This window comes from Panthera leo, chromosome B1, assembly GCF_018350215.1.
Source record: "Panthera leo isolate Ple1 chromosome B1, P.leo_Ple1_pat1.1, whole genome shotgun sequence".
Lineage (NCBI taxonomy): Eukaryota > Metazoa > Chordata > Mammalia > Carnivora > Felidae > Panthera > Panthera leo.
This window is the reverse complement of record NC_056682.1, coordinates 102,850,433-102,868,582: the sequence shown is the minus strand read 5'-3', so window position 1 is coordinate 102,868,582 and position 18,150 is coordinate 102,850,433. Positions and strand designations below refer to the sequence as shown.

At 38.6% G+C, this 18,150-nt stretch overlaps 1 protein-coding gene and 1 long non-coding RNA gene across 4 annotated transcripts in view; one reads left to right on the top strand and one right to left on the bottom strand.

The window, feature by feature from the left end:
• Nucleotides 1–18,150, bottom strand: part of TNIP3 (TNFAIP3 interacting protein 3) — a 91,644-nt gene that overhangs the window by 48,928 nt on the left and 24,566 nt on the right. For both annotated transcript variants that reach the window (XM_042935600.1, XM_042935601.1), the window contains exon 2: nt 5,514–5,634. In XM_042935600.1, coding sequence (XP_042791534.1) covers nt 5,514–5,634 — 121 coding nt within the window. The remainder of the gene's footprint in view (nt 1–5,513; nt 5,635–18,150) is intronic.
• The window catches only part of LOC122217904, a 46,293-nt gene that overhangs the window by 19,583 nt on the left and 8,560 nt on the right, over nt 1–18,150 (top strand). The gene's annotated exons all lie outside the window — the stretch shown is intronic.

Sequence of the window (18,150 nt, the reverse complement as noted above, 5' to 3'; positions counted from 1 at the left end):
TTTTGGCAAACTTTACTCATAGAGAGAGTAAAAGCACAAGTTTGTTTGTTTGCTTGCTTTTGTCTTTGTGGAACATTTTATCAGGGGAGGGTCACACATTCTGACTCTGTCTTAGGCCAGAGGATGACAAGAAGGTGCCAGAAGCACTGGGAAGCCTCAGATGGAAGCTGTAAGAACCATATCCAAAGGGCTGCTCCTCAGTGCCTCAGTTTCCCCTTCATGATATGGGAGGGTTATGTTCCCTTCTGGGTTTGAAACACTGTTTGATAAGATAAAAGTAGGTCAAAAGCTACAAAGAGTTTCTCCACTCCCAGGACCTGCTCTGAAGCTCCTACCTCATACTATGGAGCCAGAAAAAGGGAATTTTCCCAAGAAACCGTGTTGCTCACTGGTCCCTGCTGCAGGGGTAGGGAGAGTGCAGCTGTCTCTGAATACCTGGATGCTGGGGCAAGGACAAAGGGAGATTCTTGTCTGGACAACATCTTGGTTTTCCAGGAGGGAAAACTGACCTTCCTGAGCCCTCAGGGCAGAGGCAGGGAACCCCAGCCTTGTTCATTCATCACAGTGGCTTGATCCAAGGATATGCTTCAAGTCCAGAGAGGAGAGGTTGCTCTGACAACAACATCACTCCTGATAATAGCTTGAGGTATGGCCCAGTTGCCAAATGATTTATGTGAGGGAGAGGGAATTAAGAGCAGGAAGTTCAATTCAGGATATACAGAATTGAGTTTAGGTCCAGAGTCCAATTTCCATTAGACCGTAGGAAAATGATTTAGCCTCATTATTCCCATCTATAGATGGGTAAGGATTGTATATAAATGCTTTTCAAAGTGCTGGCCCAAAGTAATCACTCAGTAGGTGGTAGCTAAAACACCCAAAATAGGAAACCATACACATATCTCTGTGAAACACTGGATCTGTAAGGGAGCATTGGGAGCCTCCTGTGTAGCTAAAATTGGGAAAGAAAAAGCCTTCCCACTGAGGTGGAGACAGGAATAGTGTTTAGCTGTATTTGGCACCCTGGAGGCCATATCCCATGCTGGGCATACTTAGTACAGTGAGTGGGGCCATAGCAGTCTCAAGGGTGGTACAGCTGACATCTAGAAGTAGCAGTGATAGGTAAGCACCTGACAACCATTGACAATAATTTAGGAGACCAGAATGGGCAAGAACAAATGGTACTTTCCACACAAAGGATAAGACTCTGGATCTATGAGTATACCTTTGAGATTCCCCCACAAACTTTGAGAATTACTTGTGGATGGACTCTAGAGGCTGAGTGAAAAGCTAGCTTTATCAAGGTTCATGAAATCAAACGTGTTGTTTCATACTGATACCTCCTAGAAAAACCTACTTCATGTGACATTTTATACCTCATTCTCAAGAAGTCTGACTGGTGGGGATGATATATCTATACATAAAGGATTAAACACCCAACATGACAAAGTCTATGAATGACCTATTAGGAAGGTAAATTGTTCAGGACAGAGTAGGAGGGGCTCGAGCCACTCTGTGGGACTAGAGAGAGAGGTTAACGGTACAATGAAAAGTTTGAATTGGCATAACAGACAGTTCATCAAATAGGTGGGGAGGCAAGGGTTTCCATAAAGAATAAACAGCACATGAAAAGGCATAGTATATGAAGCTGCATAGTCTCCTAAGGGATTATGGTGTGGCTAGAGCATAAATTGCATTTTGGAGAGTGGCAGAATATGTAGAAGACAGCATGACACTGTAAGAAAAATATGCACAGGCTTGGCTTCCTATCTTGAGACTAGAACTTTGCAGCTTCATGAATTTAGGTAACATTTTAAAATTTCTATGAACCTTAGTTTTTTTTTTTATCTGGAAAATGAGGATAGAGATAGCCATATTTAAGTGTTGTTATAGTTATCAAACATAATATAAAACACCTCCATATCTGTTATGGTCATTGACCCACAAATATTAGATTCTATTCCTACTGTTTTATTCTAAATGTAGGCCAGGACTAGACCCTGGAGGATTTTATATATTAAGTCAAGGCATTTGGACTTTATGATGCAGGTAAGGAAGTCTGTTTTTAAGTTCTAAGCACTTGAACAGTAGCAACATCTATATTGGTCAATATGAATTAGTGTGGAGCAACGCTTAAGAAGGGCAACCAGTTAGGCATCTTCTGGGGATAGTCTAGCAAGAAATAATGAATATCTGAACCATGATATGGTAGTAAGAATGAAGGAAAAGAAACAAAGTCCAAAGATTTTATGAAGGTAGAAGAGGCAAGAGCTTGAGGGTCCAGGGTGAAGGCTGGCCATTATTCTAGGAATGCCTCCTGGAGTTGGGCAGCATGGTAGCCCTGGAGGAATACAGGATTATACTCAAATTTGGATCACTGGGTGAATAATGATCCATTAACTAATGTAGGAAATGTAAGGGGAAGGAACAAGGAGTTTTAGCAGAAAGGATATTGAATTCACTTTGGAAAATACTGCATGAAATAGATGTGCATGGAGAAAAGAACTCCATGTTTAGGAAGTTATGTGTGTGTGGAGTCATCAGCACATATTTTGCAGTTTAATGACCCAAGGACTACATACAGATCCCTGGGTAACACTGATATAACATAAGCAGGTTATGAAAGTGAAAAAGTGAAGGTGAATGAGAAGGAAAGATCGGAGGAAATAAAAGTGTGTGTATAAGGGAGGGGAGATGATGAGAGATTAATTTTATAGTTGTTGATGGAGTAAGACATTTTTAAAAGATTCAATTAGTAAATAGCATCAAATGCATATGAGAAGACAAGTGAAAAATCAGATGCAAAATTACCATTGGATTTATCAAGATAGAGCTTATTGGTGGTGTGACAAGGGGTGGAACATCCCTGGACACCCTGATCAATAAGCCTGGCTATAATGCCCAAGAATGAGATAGAACATTCCCCATAAAATAATATGGGATCTCACATATGTTTAAAAGTGGAGAAGGTAGAAGAGGCAAGAACATATTTTAAGCTGGTGAGAGGTGATGGAGATATGGAAGATATAGGAACTCAAATACCATGCAGTGACCGGACTTATCAAAAAGTGGTGGCCGTGAAGCTTAACTCCATCCTCACTGCTATTCAGCAACTCATTGCAGTTTTATGCCTCTTTTCTGTCTCCCACTGCCTACTTCTTTCCATCCCCAATTTCCATATACACTGGACCTCACCTCTCATTTTCTCACTTTCTCTAAATGTTTTTATCTCACACTTTACAAGGAAAAGGAAACAAAAACAAAAACAAAAACATCAGCTAAAAATCTTCAATCCTTTGCCTGGATGTGTGGTATGTAGGAAAACGAGCACATTTCATCAGGGAAGTGATGAGAGAAGCTGTATCTTAAAGAGAGGTACAAGTTTTAGTTAACTCTCCAAAATAGAGGAAACTAATTACCAAGAGGATGGCAATGAGGATGTAGAAGAGGCCTTTACCATATAAGGAGGAATCCAGAAGACAAAATGAACAGAGTTGAGAGGGAAGTCAGTCATGAGCAAATAAATCTTGGGGCTGATAATCAGAGCATATGAGGATTAGGGTACTGGAGGGGATTCAAAGTCTCACCATAAAATCTTATTTTCAGGAGTAGACAAGAAGGCCACTTGAGAAAAGCATACATTTCTGTGAAGAAAGAAAGTCCTAAGTGGGAGTTAGATGTGTATGTGTGAGGGTTGGGAGGATGGGGTAAGATGAGAAGAAAGAAGTGGAGAACTAAGCCTTCCTTGGCTCCTAACCATCAGCAGATACTCATTTCTAACTTTAAAAATAGACACTACTGGGGTGCCTGGGTGGCTCAGTTAAGCATCCAACTTCAGCTCAGGTCATAATCTCATGGTCTGTGAGTTCAAGCCCCGTGTCGGGCTCTGTGATGACATCTCAGAGCCTGGAGCCTGCTTTGGATTCTGTGTCTCCCTCTCTCTCTGCCCCTTCCCCACTCATGCTCTTTCTCTCTCTCTGTGTGTCAAAAATAAATAAACATTAAAAGAAAAATTAAAAAAAAAATAGATAACTACCTTTTCAGGAAGAAGTGGATTTCTAAACAGGAGTACATAGATACCGAACAAACACACAATACATGTATAAATGCATATTTACACATTTGCATTTATTAAATGCATGCAAAAGAGTTACGGGAGTGACCATAACATATTTTTAAAGTGAAAAAAGGTAAGTTCAACAAACCTCTGTGTGCCTCTGTGTGCGTGTGTGTCTGTGTGTGTGTGTGCCAAAAAGAGAGACACAGAGAGAACCCAAATGCTAAGAGATGCTCTCTGGGAGTGGTGGGCCAAAAGGGGATTTCAGAGACAGATTAAGTGTAGTGAGGCCAGAAGTTTATACTATATACAATTCTAGGGCCTCCTTTAAAAGAAAAAGATACAAATGTATGAATGTAAATTAAGTGCCTAAGTAAATATTTGGCTATGGGGATCCAAGCTTCACTAGGTCCACCAGAAATCTGTTTCCACATGATTTTTATTGTTTTCTCTCTCTATGCTTAGGATAACTTTTTCACAATGAACATGAGTTACTTTAGAAATAAGGACTAAAGAAGTTATGTAAGTTGTTTTTGTTTATTTTTTAAATATTTATTTATTTTCTTTTTTTTTTTATGTTTATTCATTTTTGAGAGAGAGAGATAGAGTGTGAGCAGGGGAGGGGCAGAGAGAGAGAAGGATACACAGATCTGAAACAGGCTCCAGGCTCTGAGCTGTCAGCACAGAGCCTGATGCCGGGCGCACACCCATGAACCATGATATCACGACCTGAGCAAAAGTCGGATGCTTAACCGACTGAGCCACGCAGGCACCCTTGGTTTTTTTGTTTTTGTTTTTGTTTTTTTTTTTGTTTTGTCTTTTTTTTGTCAGCCATGCTTTCAAACTTATTTCTATTGGATTTTTTTTAAAAGGTCATTAGAGATGGTTTCTAATCAGAACGGCTATGGGTTCATATTGTCATTTATGATGCATTTCTAGGAAGTTATCCACAAAGTTCCTAGCTTGAGCTTACCCTGGAATTTTATTTGCTTCCATGAAGCACTGTAAACAAATATCCTGAAACGAGGAAACTCAAAGTCGGACCACTCCTTTTATCCAGAAAGCCTGTTTTTTCTTTAAAAAATGGACAACGGATTATGCTGATTTTAGTAACCCAAGTTTAGAGAGTTTACACAAATTGGGTTACTTCCTCTCCCCAAAAGAGATGTTGCTGTATTAAACATTATTTTTCATAGCACAAGTTTGTTCCTGCTTCCCTGTTGTCACAGTTGCCTGCCTGGTATCAAGCTTTAAATGGGAAAGTGTTTGTGCTGAAGGGTTTCCTTAGTAACAGGAAGTGACTGTGTAAGAGGGTTTTAGAGTGGGTTGGCTTTATAACCTCTCAGTCATCAAGGAAGCACATTACTGTAAATGATCTGGGGACTGTCCCAAACTCTTCTGAGTGAACACACTGTTGAAAGGTGTTTTGAGAAAAAGTAGAAAAAAGGTGGTTTCTTACCTTTAGAGAACATGAATTTCTGTGACCTCGTGTGGCTCCTGGGGTGGCCCCTTTAAGATCAGGAGAATCATTCCTCTCGATCAGATCTCTGATTTTATTGTCCAACTCCATGCTTTCACATCTGCTTGGGGACATGGGAAAGTCACATTTTACAAAGTTAACTACAAATTATTCAGAGGTATGATGAGTTTGTCAATGGCACGGAGGTCTTATGTGTCTACAGTACCTCTCTAGAATCTCAGGTCTCTAATCTCATTTTTGTTCATCAGTCCATGCCATTGGAACACTTTAAGGATTATTGGAGTTTAGTTTTCACTTACTTGCACATTTATACAAAGTGATAGAGTAAGATGCAGGCAAGCTTAGGCATTTTCACAGGCTGATAACAATGACCAGAATTGAGTGCTCACGGTGAACCCGGTGACCTACACTTTCTTATTCTGTGGCACAACAATGCATTGAGGTCACCCATACCTTCATTTTGTAGAGAAGCAAACTTGGTTTTAGGAAATTAATTAATTTGTTAATTTATGCAAAGTCAAACACTGGCAGGGCCAAAAGCAAACTCAAATCTATAGGATTCTATAGCCTGTGTATATGTTTTAGTTTTTTTCCTCCGGTTTTATTGAGAAATAAATGACACACATCACTGTATAAGTTTAAGGCATACAGCATGATGGTTTGATTTACATACATTGTGAAATGATTACCACAGTAGGTTCAGCTAATGTCCATCTTCTCATACAGATACAATAAAAAGAAAAGAAAGAAACACTTCTCCTTGTGATGAGAACTCTTAGGATCTACACTCTTCACAACTTTCCCGTATATTCTACAGTGGTGTTAGCTCTAGTCATCACATGGTACATCACATCTTTAGTACTTATTTATCTCATAACAGCAGGTTTGTACCTTTTAATCTCCTTCCTCCAATTTGCTCCCCCCACACCCCCTTCTGGTAACCACAAACCTGATCTCTTTTTCTAAGAGTTCTGTGGGGGTTTTCTCATTTCGTTTTGTTTTGCTTTGTTGTTACATTCCACATATAAGTGAGATCATATAGTACCTACAGTATTTGTCTTTCTCTGTCTGACTTATTTCACTTAGCATAATGCTTTTAAGGTCCATCCACGTTGTCACAAGTAGTTGAATTTCCTTGTCTTTGTATGGCTGAAAATACTCCAGTGTGTGTGTGTGTGTGTGTGTGTGTGTGTGTGTACACACTTCTTCATATATTCATTACTGACAGTTAGGTAGTTTCCCTGTCTTAGTTATTGTAAACTATTCCCTATCTTAACCATTTTTCTGTATGTTTGCAATTAATCTGAGAACAAATTTATAAGCAATTATTTGCTACCAAATGGAAATATTATATTAGAGTCAAAGAATATTTGCCTTAAGGAGAATCTCGTCCAATTGTATCATTTATCTGAAAACCAGAATGAATTGCTTACATTCCCATGACCATTAATTAATAGTGCCAAGATTTAAACCAGATTTTCTGACTTAAATTTTCCATTTTCTTTCATATTATGCCATCTTGCCATGATGGAGAAATTTTTGCACTAAAACCACAATTCACAAGAAAAATGCATACATTATGTGATTTTTCTTCACATACATTTTTTTTGCCTGTCTTATCATTTCTCAGCCCCTAAAAATAACACCTAGGATTGGGGTAGGAGATCTTTTAGGAGGACTTTTCAAAGTTGTCTGCACATAAAATGAATGTGTAGGTGGATGACCTAATTGTATACCTATGTGGCTGAAGTTACTTGATTTGTCTGCCCAACCCACTACTTTCTTTGAGAGTAACTCCCAGGAGCTTGTTGCCAGGCTTGTTGACACTTCTTGACCTCACGTCTTTGGTTATAATTGATTGGACCAAAAGAAAACAACTGATCCCAGCCAAAGAGATTTTCTTCTGTGTGCGGAGGGAGCTAAGAATGAAGCATACGAGTAGGAAAATGCAGGGCTGTGAGATGGAGAGAGTCCTGACAATTTTCTAGTTCTGAAAAAGCCCTTTCTAAGGCATAACTGCCTTCCCACCCTTGTATTCTGGGAACCACTCCATGTCCTTATAATGAATTGTCTCCATTTTTTAAAACTATCTAGTTTTGCTTGATTTCTGTTATTTGTGATGTGAAATCCCTAAATAATATACCTTGACCTTCATATTTATACTCTTTCTTTCAGGCTGTGAAATGTCTGTACCTCAAGCCCTACATATGATGTCACTGTATGTTATAAGTCACTGGGTCTACAGTAAAATCCTTCACAGCCCACATCATTGCATATTCATGGCATTGGGGCTTCAAAGTTTCCCACAACCCTCTGAGAAGTGTCACAAAATTCCTTTGCCTCAAATCCTGCAGATTATCTACATTTCCAAATAGCACTGGAATTGGACTAGACTGAATAAGTTCCTGAGGTGACTTTCAGACCTATTCTAAACCAGACTTGCCCACCATAAGCTCACAATACTTTCTGGTACTATATTCCTCTGTGGCAAACTTGTTAATGAGCCATTTCAAACCCCAGACAGGATCACCACTTTTATATGACCATTATGACCTACCCCCAAGTCCCATGATGCTCTGGCTCCCTTGCTATGTTTCTGAGCTCATCTTCTATTCTTCCTCCTGCTTTTTCCTTCCAGGAACACTTGCTCCATCACAGTGTACAGAACATGCTATGCAAGACTTCCACTTTAGGACCTTGATATTTGCTATTCCCTCCACATGATTTGCTCCCCCATTCAGGTCCTGTCTCAAGTGTCACTTCATCAAGAAAGCCTCTGCTGACTAAAGCATCTGAAATAGTTTTTCACACCCATCACTACTCCCCCTTAATTCTGTTTTATGTTCTTCTTAGAATTTTCTATTTTCTATTATTTTCATTTCCTATCTGTTTACTGTTCTTCTCTCTGACACCCATCTAGGCCCTATACATGTCCCCTAAAAGAAGGGTCTTCATTTTTATTTACTGCTCTGTTTCCTTGGCGCATAGTATAAACTCAGTAAGTACTTGTTATTAAATCAGTGTGATTCTACGATGAAATTTAACTCAAAATACCTGTCATTAACTCAAATCCAATCATTAGATTCAATGCTTATTTAAAATGTATGCAAATAACTTCAAACTCATAAGACGGATAAAGTTGAGACATAAATCATTCAGCAAGGAAACACTAACAGCAGCTTTAGAATGCACACCCTTAGTCAGTTATTACTGTATTCATGGCTGCCTTGTTCATTTATACTTCAATTATGTGAATTCTTCAATGTTCAACAATAATTCATTGAGTGTTCACTATTGCAGGGTTCACGTTTTGCAGAAATAATTATATGCGGTGATGATTCTCCAATTGTCATAATTTTAATAGGGAACATGCTTACAGGCTTACAGCCACCCTTTCCTTTTTCATTCGGACAAGTGAGTAAAGGTTTTGCTCTGAAAGAGGACCCTGTTCCCTCTTTTGAGGGTGGGGTTCAGCATATGTTCCTCGGAACAATGGCCAAAGAGGGATGGTCTTATAGGGGTGATGGGCCCTGGACTTGGTACAGTGTGAGCCTCAGTGGGTAACTTTGACCGCTACAGGAAAAGGAGAAGTGACAGCAAAGAGGAAGAGAATCGTGTGTTGGTGACCAGAGGTGAGGAGCTTCTGGTAAGATCTATGGAGATGGTGGGTCTCAGTATTGACTGCTGTGGCAGGGACAGGGTTTGGGCACTCAGGAATCCAGCTGGGAGCCGAAAGAACACAGGACGGGTGGGACTCCAGACAGTGTACCTCAGTTAGGATTTGAGTTTATTTCTCATTGCCATGGTTGTAGCCACTGCTGTCGCTGTAATGAGTGTGCCTCAGAACTTACATCCGAAGCCTCTGAAAGAAGCATTATGATGTAGTAGAAAGTAGAAAATAAGCTTTTAGAGTTGAACCTAGTGGTGGGACCTAGGGTAAGTCCCTTAACATCTATGAACCTTATTGGTGTGGTTTATAAAAAGAGAAATAATGTTACATTGGGAGACCATCAATAGGCTTAGTCATAACATATGTGCAAGGGCTAGCACAGTGCCAGACATGTGGTAGGTGCTCAATAATTGAGAGCATGGTTAGTATTCTGAGGGCCTGGCCCAGTTACCAAGCATTCTAACAAATGAGTTTGGAGAGTAGGAACCATACATTTTGTATATTGCTGAAGAGAAAAGTAATTTAAAAAACACAGAAAAATTTCAATTTGGTTCAAAAGATAATCAAAAAGTTTAGTCACACCTTGGATAAAAAAAAGGTAACCATATTCCCTATTTGGGTTTTATGACATTCGTAGCAAATCTTTTTACAGTATTCTTTTAATATAAGAATTTGCTGGATAAAAATATTTTTTGTTGTTTTTAACTAGTGAAATGTATTATATATAGTTCATGAATTTCAATTGGCCTTAGATTTATTCTACAAAAGAAAACATATTTACTAAGGTTTATTTCTTGCTTATAAAGCTCAACGTTCTGACAAGTGAGAGGCAGAATGAATTACAGCTGATAAACTCTGCTTTTCCCTTTAGATCGCTAAATGCATGAAACATAGTTATAATCTTAATATAACATTTTGACTTAAGATTTAGAGTAGAAAAAGAAAAACATTCTACCAAACTTTTACATACAAATAGAACAAATCCTACATGACCCTGCATTACTGGGTATGTATATCCTCAACTTTGGATCTGTTTCCTGATTCTACCCAGCAGATTAAACAAGGGTTATGGTTCCCATGAGTTGTGCTCTGGATTCTGCTCCTTAATCATTCAGATGAGTAACTTGAGCCTTAAGAACGGAGTACATTCCATTTTAGGTTTATTTATTTATTTTTGAAAGAGAGAGAGAGAGCGAGCATGAGCATGAGAGCGGAGGAGGGACAGAAAAAGAGATGGAGACAATCCCAAGCAGGCTCCAGGCTGTCAGCACAGAGCCCGACATGGGGCTTGATCTCATGAACCATGGGATCATTATCTGACCCAAAATCAAGAGTTGGATGCTTAACTGACTGAGCCACCCATATGCCCAAAAGAAGTGTCTTTCTTAAAGTCATTTCACTTATAAAGGGCAGGACAAGGGTGCACTCTGAGGCCCATGACATTTCACTCTACGATTTGGTTGTTCACGATTTTAGGAATTGTCAATACAGCAGGACCGTAAGAGGGCTATGTTATCCCCAAATAATTGGGCTTAGGTTTTCCATTCGTTGGCTGTTGTCTGCTTCAGCTTCAAAGAAAACCTACTAGTGTCTACAACTGAAATGTAGCTGATTTATAAGGTCAGATGTTAGGACAGGCTTGGGAGGCAAGCTATGAGGATCAGTTGTCTCACCTACCACATATCTTTTATGCAGCTCCTTATTATGCAGCTTATATATGCAGCTTAGGAAAGTAAGCTGTGAGTTCTTGACCAAGGTGCATGAATGGGATGAATCATCCCAGATAAAATGAAATATGAAATAATGTATGTCTTATATGCTCATTGTCTCTTTCTGAAGGAAGGGCTTATAGTTTTTATCAAGTTCTTGACTTCCCCTAAAAAGCTGAAAATCACTGATCCAACAAGTTATTGTCTTGAGTGACCACTTTAAAATCAAATTTTACTGTGGCTTTCTCTAAGAGGACACTTCATTTATTTGTTTATTTATTTATTTACCATGAAGGAGCCACAGAAATTCATAAATGACTCTTTGACTCAAACACTATTACTAAAATCTTTATTTGAGGTGGCCTCCCTACTCAGTTGCAAGTGGACAGAGAATTACATAGACTATTGTTAAACCAACAGTTCTCTGAGGGGAGTGTGACAGAATTCAATGAAGTCTAGTAAATCCCTGTTAGACCTTGGCTTATTCATTGTTTATTTAGAATTAAGTGAATATAAACCTTCCGCATTATTACCCCTCATTCTTACCTTTCACTTACAAAAATAAACCAACATAGAAAGCAAACAGAAAAGGTATGTTTTTTAGAAATGGTATTAATATGAATTAGATTTTACCAGTAGGATAGTAGGTTAATCCAATATGACAATGAAGCTTTAAAAAAAAAAAGAAGCTTTTTAAAATGATGTAAATTGTGTAAATTATGTCTAAATTATCTAAATTATGTAAATTGTGTGAGCAGATTTCCCCTAGACTACCATCAGAAAATTATGATTCACTAGTGGCCCAACCAGAGAAAATAGGGAAAGAGATGAATGGATTTCAGGTGTATTTGGAGCCTTTGGACATCAATTACATATTCAAGAGTCTCCAGTACAGAAGCCTTCAAAAAATTATTGTTAAGGAAAGGATATAGCATGTCTTTGAATGCCATGGTTTAATAGGCTTATCCAAGGATTATTTAATGATTTAAATTTTACTATTTGATTAGAACCTAGACATTGTCATTTGTAGAATCCTTTCTGGTAGAAAAGATAATATCAAAGGTTATGGTTTCCTGCCTTGTAGGGCATTAACTGTATCTAATCTAACCATCTTATTCTAACATTCCTTTATTAAATTGCCTGTACCTACCCAGCTCCTCGAATACTCTTTGAATGTGCCTTTTTATCTTTTTGGATATTATTAATTAATTAGTTGAATTAAAACCACAAACAGAGGTGCCTGGGTGGCTCAGTCGGTTAAGTGTCCAACTTTGGCTCAGGTCATGATCTCGGGGTTTTTGGGTTCGAGCCCTGCGTCAGGCTCTGTGCTGAGAGCTTAGAGCCTGGAACCTGCTTCGGATTCTGTATCTCCCTCTCCCTCTGCCCCTTCCTCACATATGCTCTGTCTCTCAAAACTAAATAAACATTAAAAATATTAAAAAAACACAAACACGTTCATTTTATACTGTATCATGGTCATGTTTTTAACATTTTGTGCATTGATGTTAACATCACTGGATATCTATACTTTAAAACCTCAAATTTCTAGTTTCTGATACTGAGTCATGGTGAGCATGCAACCCAAATTCACCAGACTTGGTTTTTATGGTTACATGCTATGGTTGCATCATTGGTACTGGCAAGTAGTGTAAATTCCTGAAGAACAAACAAATAACTACAATCTTAGAAATAACCTGAAATTGGGACGCTTGGGTGGCTCAGTCGGTTAAGCGTCCGACTTCGGCTCAGGTCATGATCTCGCGGTCTGTGAGTTCGAGCCCCGCGTCGGGCTCTGTGCTGACAGCTCAGAGCCTGGAGCCTGTTTCAGATTCTGTGTCTCCCTCTCTCTCTGACCCTCCCCCGTTCATGCTCTCTCTCTGTCTCAAAAATAAATAAAAACGTTAAAAAAATTAAAAAAAAAAAAAGAAATAACCTGAAATTCATTTAATTCAAGTCCTGCATTTAAGACAGAAAAAGGAAGCTCAGGGGAGTCAAATGACAGCAAAGCCAGGGCAAGAATGAAGGACACTAGTGCTCTTCCTTCCTCCACACACTCGCCCACCTCTTATGTCCACATTTCCTCCCGGCCTGCTGCCAAGGTCACATTTTACGCTTTGATCTTACACCGTAAGCCAAGACTTTTTAGGAAAGATTCCGGAGAACAAAGCATATTTGCAAATATAAGACAAGGAAAAAATCGATAGTGGGTTCTTCTATAAAGGAAATGCTTCCAGATGTCCAAAGCCCAGGAACTGTAATCTTTGGTGATTCGGAATGAGAAGTGTTGTCTAAAAGACTATAGTGAAGGAGTAATTTTTAGGTTTTACTTTTTGTTATTATGATTAGTACTCTGAGCATATTCTTGACCAATTTGGAGAGAAATAAATTACTCAATAAAGATTACTTTGTGAGGGCGCCTGGGTGGCTCAGTCGGTTAAGTGTCTGACTTGGGCTCAGGTCATGATCTTGTGGTTCATGAGTTCAAGCCCCATGTCCAGCTCTGTGCTGACAGTTCAGAGCCTGGAACCTGCTTCAGATTCTGTCTCCTCTCTCTGCCCCTCCCCCGCTCATGCTCTGTCTCTCTCTCTCTTTCTTAAAAAATGAATAAACATAAAAAAAAAAAAGATTACTTTGTGTATATATGTTTTCGATGAATAAAGTCATGATGTCTTAATTACTTTAGTAATTAAGAACTTTAACACTTGTGGCTTAAGAAGGTAGTAGAAGAGAAAGGTTTGCTCGGAGAATTAAAAAAAATTTTTTTTTTAACATTTATTTATTATTGAGAGACAGAGAGACACAGAGCATGAGCAGAGGGAGGGGCCGAGAGATGGAGAGACACAGAACCTGAAGCAGGCTCCAGGCACTGAGTAGTCAGCACAGAGCCCGACACAGGGCTCGAACCCACAACCCGCGAGATCATGACCTGAGCCAAAGTTGGATGCTCAACCGACTGAGCCACCCAGACGCCCCTCGGAGAAATTTTGAAGTTGCATTGGCCTCAGGCAAAAATGGATATTTCTAAAGTTTTACCTAAGCTATGTGCTTTAATAATTTAAATAGTGTCTAAAAATGGTCTTTGCATGTCTAATACTCAAGCCCAGAGGATAGGGGTATTTCTTATAAACATGGCCTCTGTTGTAGCACTCAATTTGCATTCTTGTCTGTATCCCTATTCATTTCCTCTCAGCTTCTGTAATGTGCTAGGTTGCTGAACTGATGTGCCACGTGCCCAAATAAGTCAAACCTCTTGTGGCTGCAGCCAGGACAAACATGCGGGGAGAGAAGCCAGGTTGGAGCAGAGATGTAGTGAACTGCAGGTGCTGTTCAGGCCATGAAAGGGCACGAGTGAGCAAAGTTACACAGAAACCACATCCTCCCACAGTTATCCTACTGAGTTGGCCTCTTCATTGGAACTGTTCCGCACAGGTGAAACACTCTCATTCACAAGGGCAGAGTGACAGATTGAGAGTAGCATATAGTTTCCGTGAATAAACACAGTTTTGTCAGAAGATACTCTAATAAGTGCATACATTGGCCTTTTTGCCTGGCTTAATGTTAGCCATCCTACGATTTTCACCTTAAATATGGGAGGGAAACTGAATCCTAGATTGCATGAGACAGTCTGACTATGTACTTCCATAGCAACCTCTATTTCTCCCGTTACAAAGCTTATTACACTTTATTGTAATTGTGTGTTCACTTGCATGTATTCTCCATTAGATTATACACCTCTGGAAGCAGGACAGGTTTAGCTTGCTTATCCTTGCAGTTCAGATCCTTGCTGGGATTATTAAATATTGGATAAGAGGACAAAGAGTCAAGAACAACTAGATCTGAAGTCAATAAAGATAAAAGGTAGTACTGAAGAAGGAGAAGCTTATATTAAAAAGTCATGTGTAGGCTTTTCCTCTGTCTTTTTTAGATGCATTTTTCTCCATGGTATTTATATTATTTCTTCCCTCCTCATTTCAATACATCTGCCTCTGAGCAAAAGAGCCAACAAAGGCTTAAAGGCTATGAGTATTGTGACAGGGACACATCTTTCTGCTACAAAGTATAGTTTCGGGGATCAGTAAGCAGGGTTCAGGAGGTATTTCTGATTTGGGAAATCCTTTCCAATTCCCTGGAATCAAACTCACAGATCAATACTTGAGAAGAAATATAAACAGGGGTAAAACCTTATCCAAAGGCAAATATTAAGCATGATTCTCACCTAACAGTACTTCTGAGATTTTATTAAGAGGAAAATGACACCATACTAGATCTCATGAACAGGCTGAGCCCGGAAGAGCACAGAATGTTAAGATGTGAGTTTCTCTACTTTGGGAAGCAGGGATGGTAGGAGAGGAAAAGGAGAAACATGAAGAGGTCATGCAAACATCATTACTCTGCTTACCATTTATTACAAAGTTAAAAATAACACAAAATGCACCCACTGACAGGGATACAGGAAGAGCATAGCTTGATAGCTTTATGGATCAATAGGGGGGTAGATTCTTTGGTATTTTTGTTATTTTTGTTTTAATATGGGATACTATCATCAAGGGTGGTTTTTATTTATTTAAAATTCCATTCTCTTGAAGAAGCAGACTATAAAAAGCGAATAATTTTAAAGATTGAAGCAATAGAAAACACAGTTCCTAACCAGCGTTATGAACAAGTTAAGCTTTCATTTTTAAGTCAAGAAAACCTTGGCACTTACTCTAACATTTGCATCATCTAGTCAATGCTTTTGAACCTTTCTTTGTTCTATAGTGTAAATATATTCGTATTGGCTTATTGATGAACACCTGGAAGAGAACAAAATTAAACTAGCTATACATGCACAGAAAAGTTGTATATTTTATCATTAATTTTGAAGGGTGGTCGACTATCCACTTCAAAATATGCCACTTCAGCATCAGGATTATTTTGAGGTTAAAGTCACTTGAAAAACAGTAGATGTAAGAAAAGCATTCTGCTCTCCCCTTTTCTTCCTGAAAACAGGATAAGACCCCCCCCCCCCTTTGAAAGATGTCCTCCCTGAACCAGCAAGAAAGGAACATTCTTATTATCAAGGACAGGAAGACTGAAAGAATTCTGCATAAACAGACCTTGTTAAATAATTCTTATCTTTCTTTAACCTTACTTTAACATATTTTCTGTTTCCACAAAAGCTTCTCTTTGTTCATCCTAGTAGAAGAGCGTTTAGGTTTTGTCATTTCTTTGGGTCTTCATTTCCATACAAGGGCTCCCATATCACATGAACATGTGTATGTTTTTCTCTCTTAAGCTGTCTTTTGTTACAAAGCCCAGCCAAGACCTAAAATGGGCAGAGGAAAGAATTTTCCTCCCCTGCAATGTTCTTAGAAATAAGAATTTCAACAGAAACATTAAATGATATATTTTACAGTTGAGTCTATGTCAAAAAAGCAAAGAAGATAAGTTAGGTCTGGTATAGTCATCTGATGTAACTATATTCTTTTTTTTTTTTTTTTTTTTTAGTATTTATTTTATTTTTGAGAGAGAGAGAAAGGAAGATAGACAGCAAGGGAGGGGCAGAAAGAGAGAGAGAGAGAGAGAGAGAGAGAGAGAGAATCCCAAACAGGATCTGCACCGTCAGCGCAGAGCTCAACTCGGTGCTTGATCTCACAAATCCTAACATCATGACCTGAGTCGAAATCAAGAGTCGGAAACTTAATGGACTGAGCCACCCAGGAGCCTATGTAACCACATTCTTATGTTGACTATAGTTTTCCTTTAATTTCATAAAATGTATCTGCCAAGTCTCTATACAATACCAAGGTGTGACTAGGAAGACTAGAAGATTAAATTTTGAATCATGTCTAATTATATTTTCTCTTGGATCATTGACCATGTATTTAGGTAACAGTTACCATTAACAGGAAAATAATATCATTTTAAAACTTTTCTCTTAAATCAGTAATGTTAAAGTTGAATTTCACTGGGACAAATATTTGAAAGGTCTTTTTTTTTTTTTTTTTTTTTTAACACAACAGCTACTGGTAAAAGGATTTTATTCAAATTCCTCTAAATTATAGCAAAGGCGGGGAGAAAGAGATGCTTTTAATAACTATATCTGAGACATTAAGTAATTTAGAGACTATATACTTTTTTTTATTTAAAAAAATTTTTTTTTACATTTATTTATTTTTGAGAGAGTGAGAGCGGGGGAGGGGCAGAGAGAGTGGGAGACACAGGATCGGAAGCAGGCTCCAGGCTCTGAGCTGTCAGCACAGAGCCCGACGCGGGGCTCGAACCCACAGACTGTGAGATCATGACCTGAGCCGAAGTCGGACGCTCAACCGACTGAGCCACCCAGGCGCCCTAGAGACTGTATACTTGAGAGCAGTACAAAAATTTTATAGCAGAAATTGTTTACCTTTCTACTTAATTATTCATTAAATAACACTTATTTAAACTATATCAGCTTAAATGTGATATTTTTCACATCTGTTTTGAAGTTTCATTTCAAGACCTGGTTGCCATTCTTGGTTTTAATTTATGACTAGTCTCTGGGTCTGCTGCGGCATATAGTGAACCAATGAAGACTGGGGAGTGAGGCAGCTTGCCCATCAGAATCTACACCAGTTTGGCTATGGATATAGAGGAAATAGTGGAATCAGTTATGAAGATATTCCTTCTGTGATAAATTTTTGGAAGATTTCATAACAGCTTTACCAAAGTTACAAACTGACAATTTAATGTCTTCTATCTCCTGATGGCATGTTTTCAATTCTTTTGTGTAGTTGATTGGGTACAAGCCCACTTTTCGTCAGATCCCTTACATTCGTTTCGTTACAGGCAGTCCCTCCTATGCTGAATCAACTCAGGGTCACTTATTGTGTGTCGAGTAATTCTATTCATGTAATAAGAACTGTGTCTGAAACGTATAGAAATTTAAGTAGGTTCATCCGCTGTTGGAAATACTGCATTGATTGAATGAAGCCTCTAGAGGGCACTCTGCATTCAGTTCAGGTGAAAACCAGTTTCTGATGTTGCTCACATCTTCATTTTGAATTTTGAGGGAGAGAGAGAGAGAGAGAGAGATGTATGGTGTACACATGTGTAATAACTGATGCCCATTTCTGTTTATTTTCTTTTTTTAAACTTAGAAAAATTGTTTTTCTTTATAGGAATTTTTTTTTTAAGTTGCAGTCACTGTTTAACATTTATGCCCTAGACTTGTACCAAATAGATTTCCTCCTACAGCTGTAAATTGGTTTATTAAAAA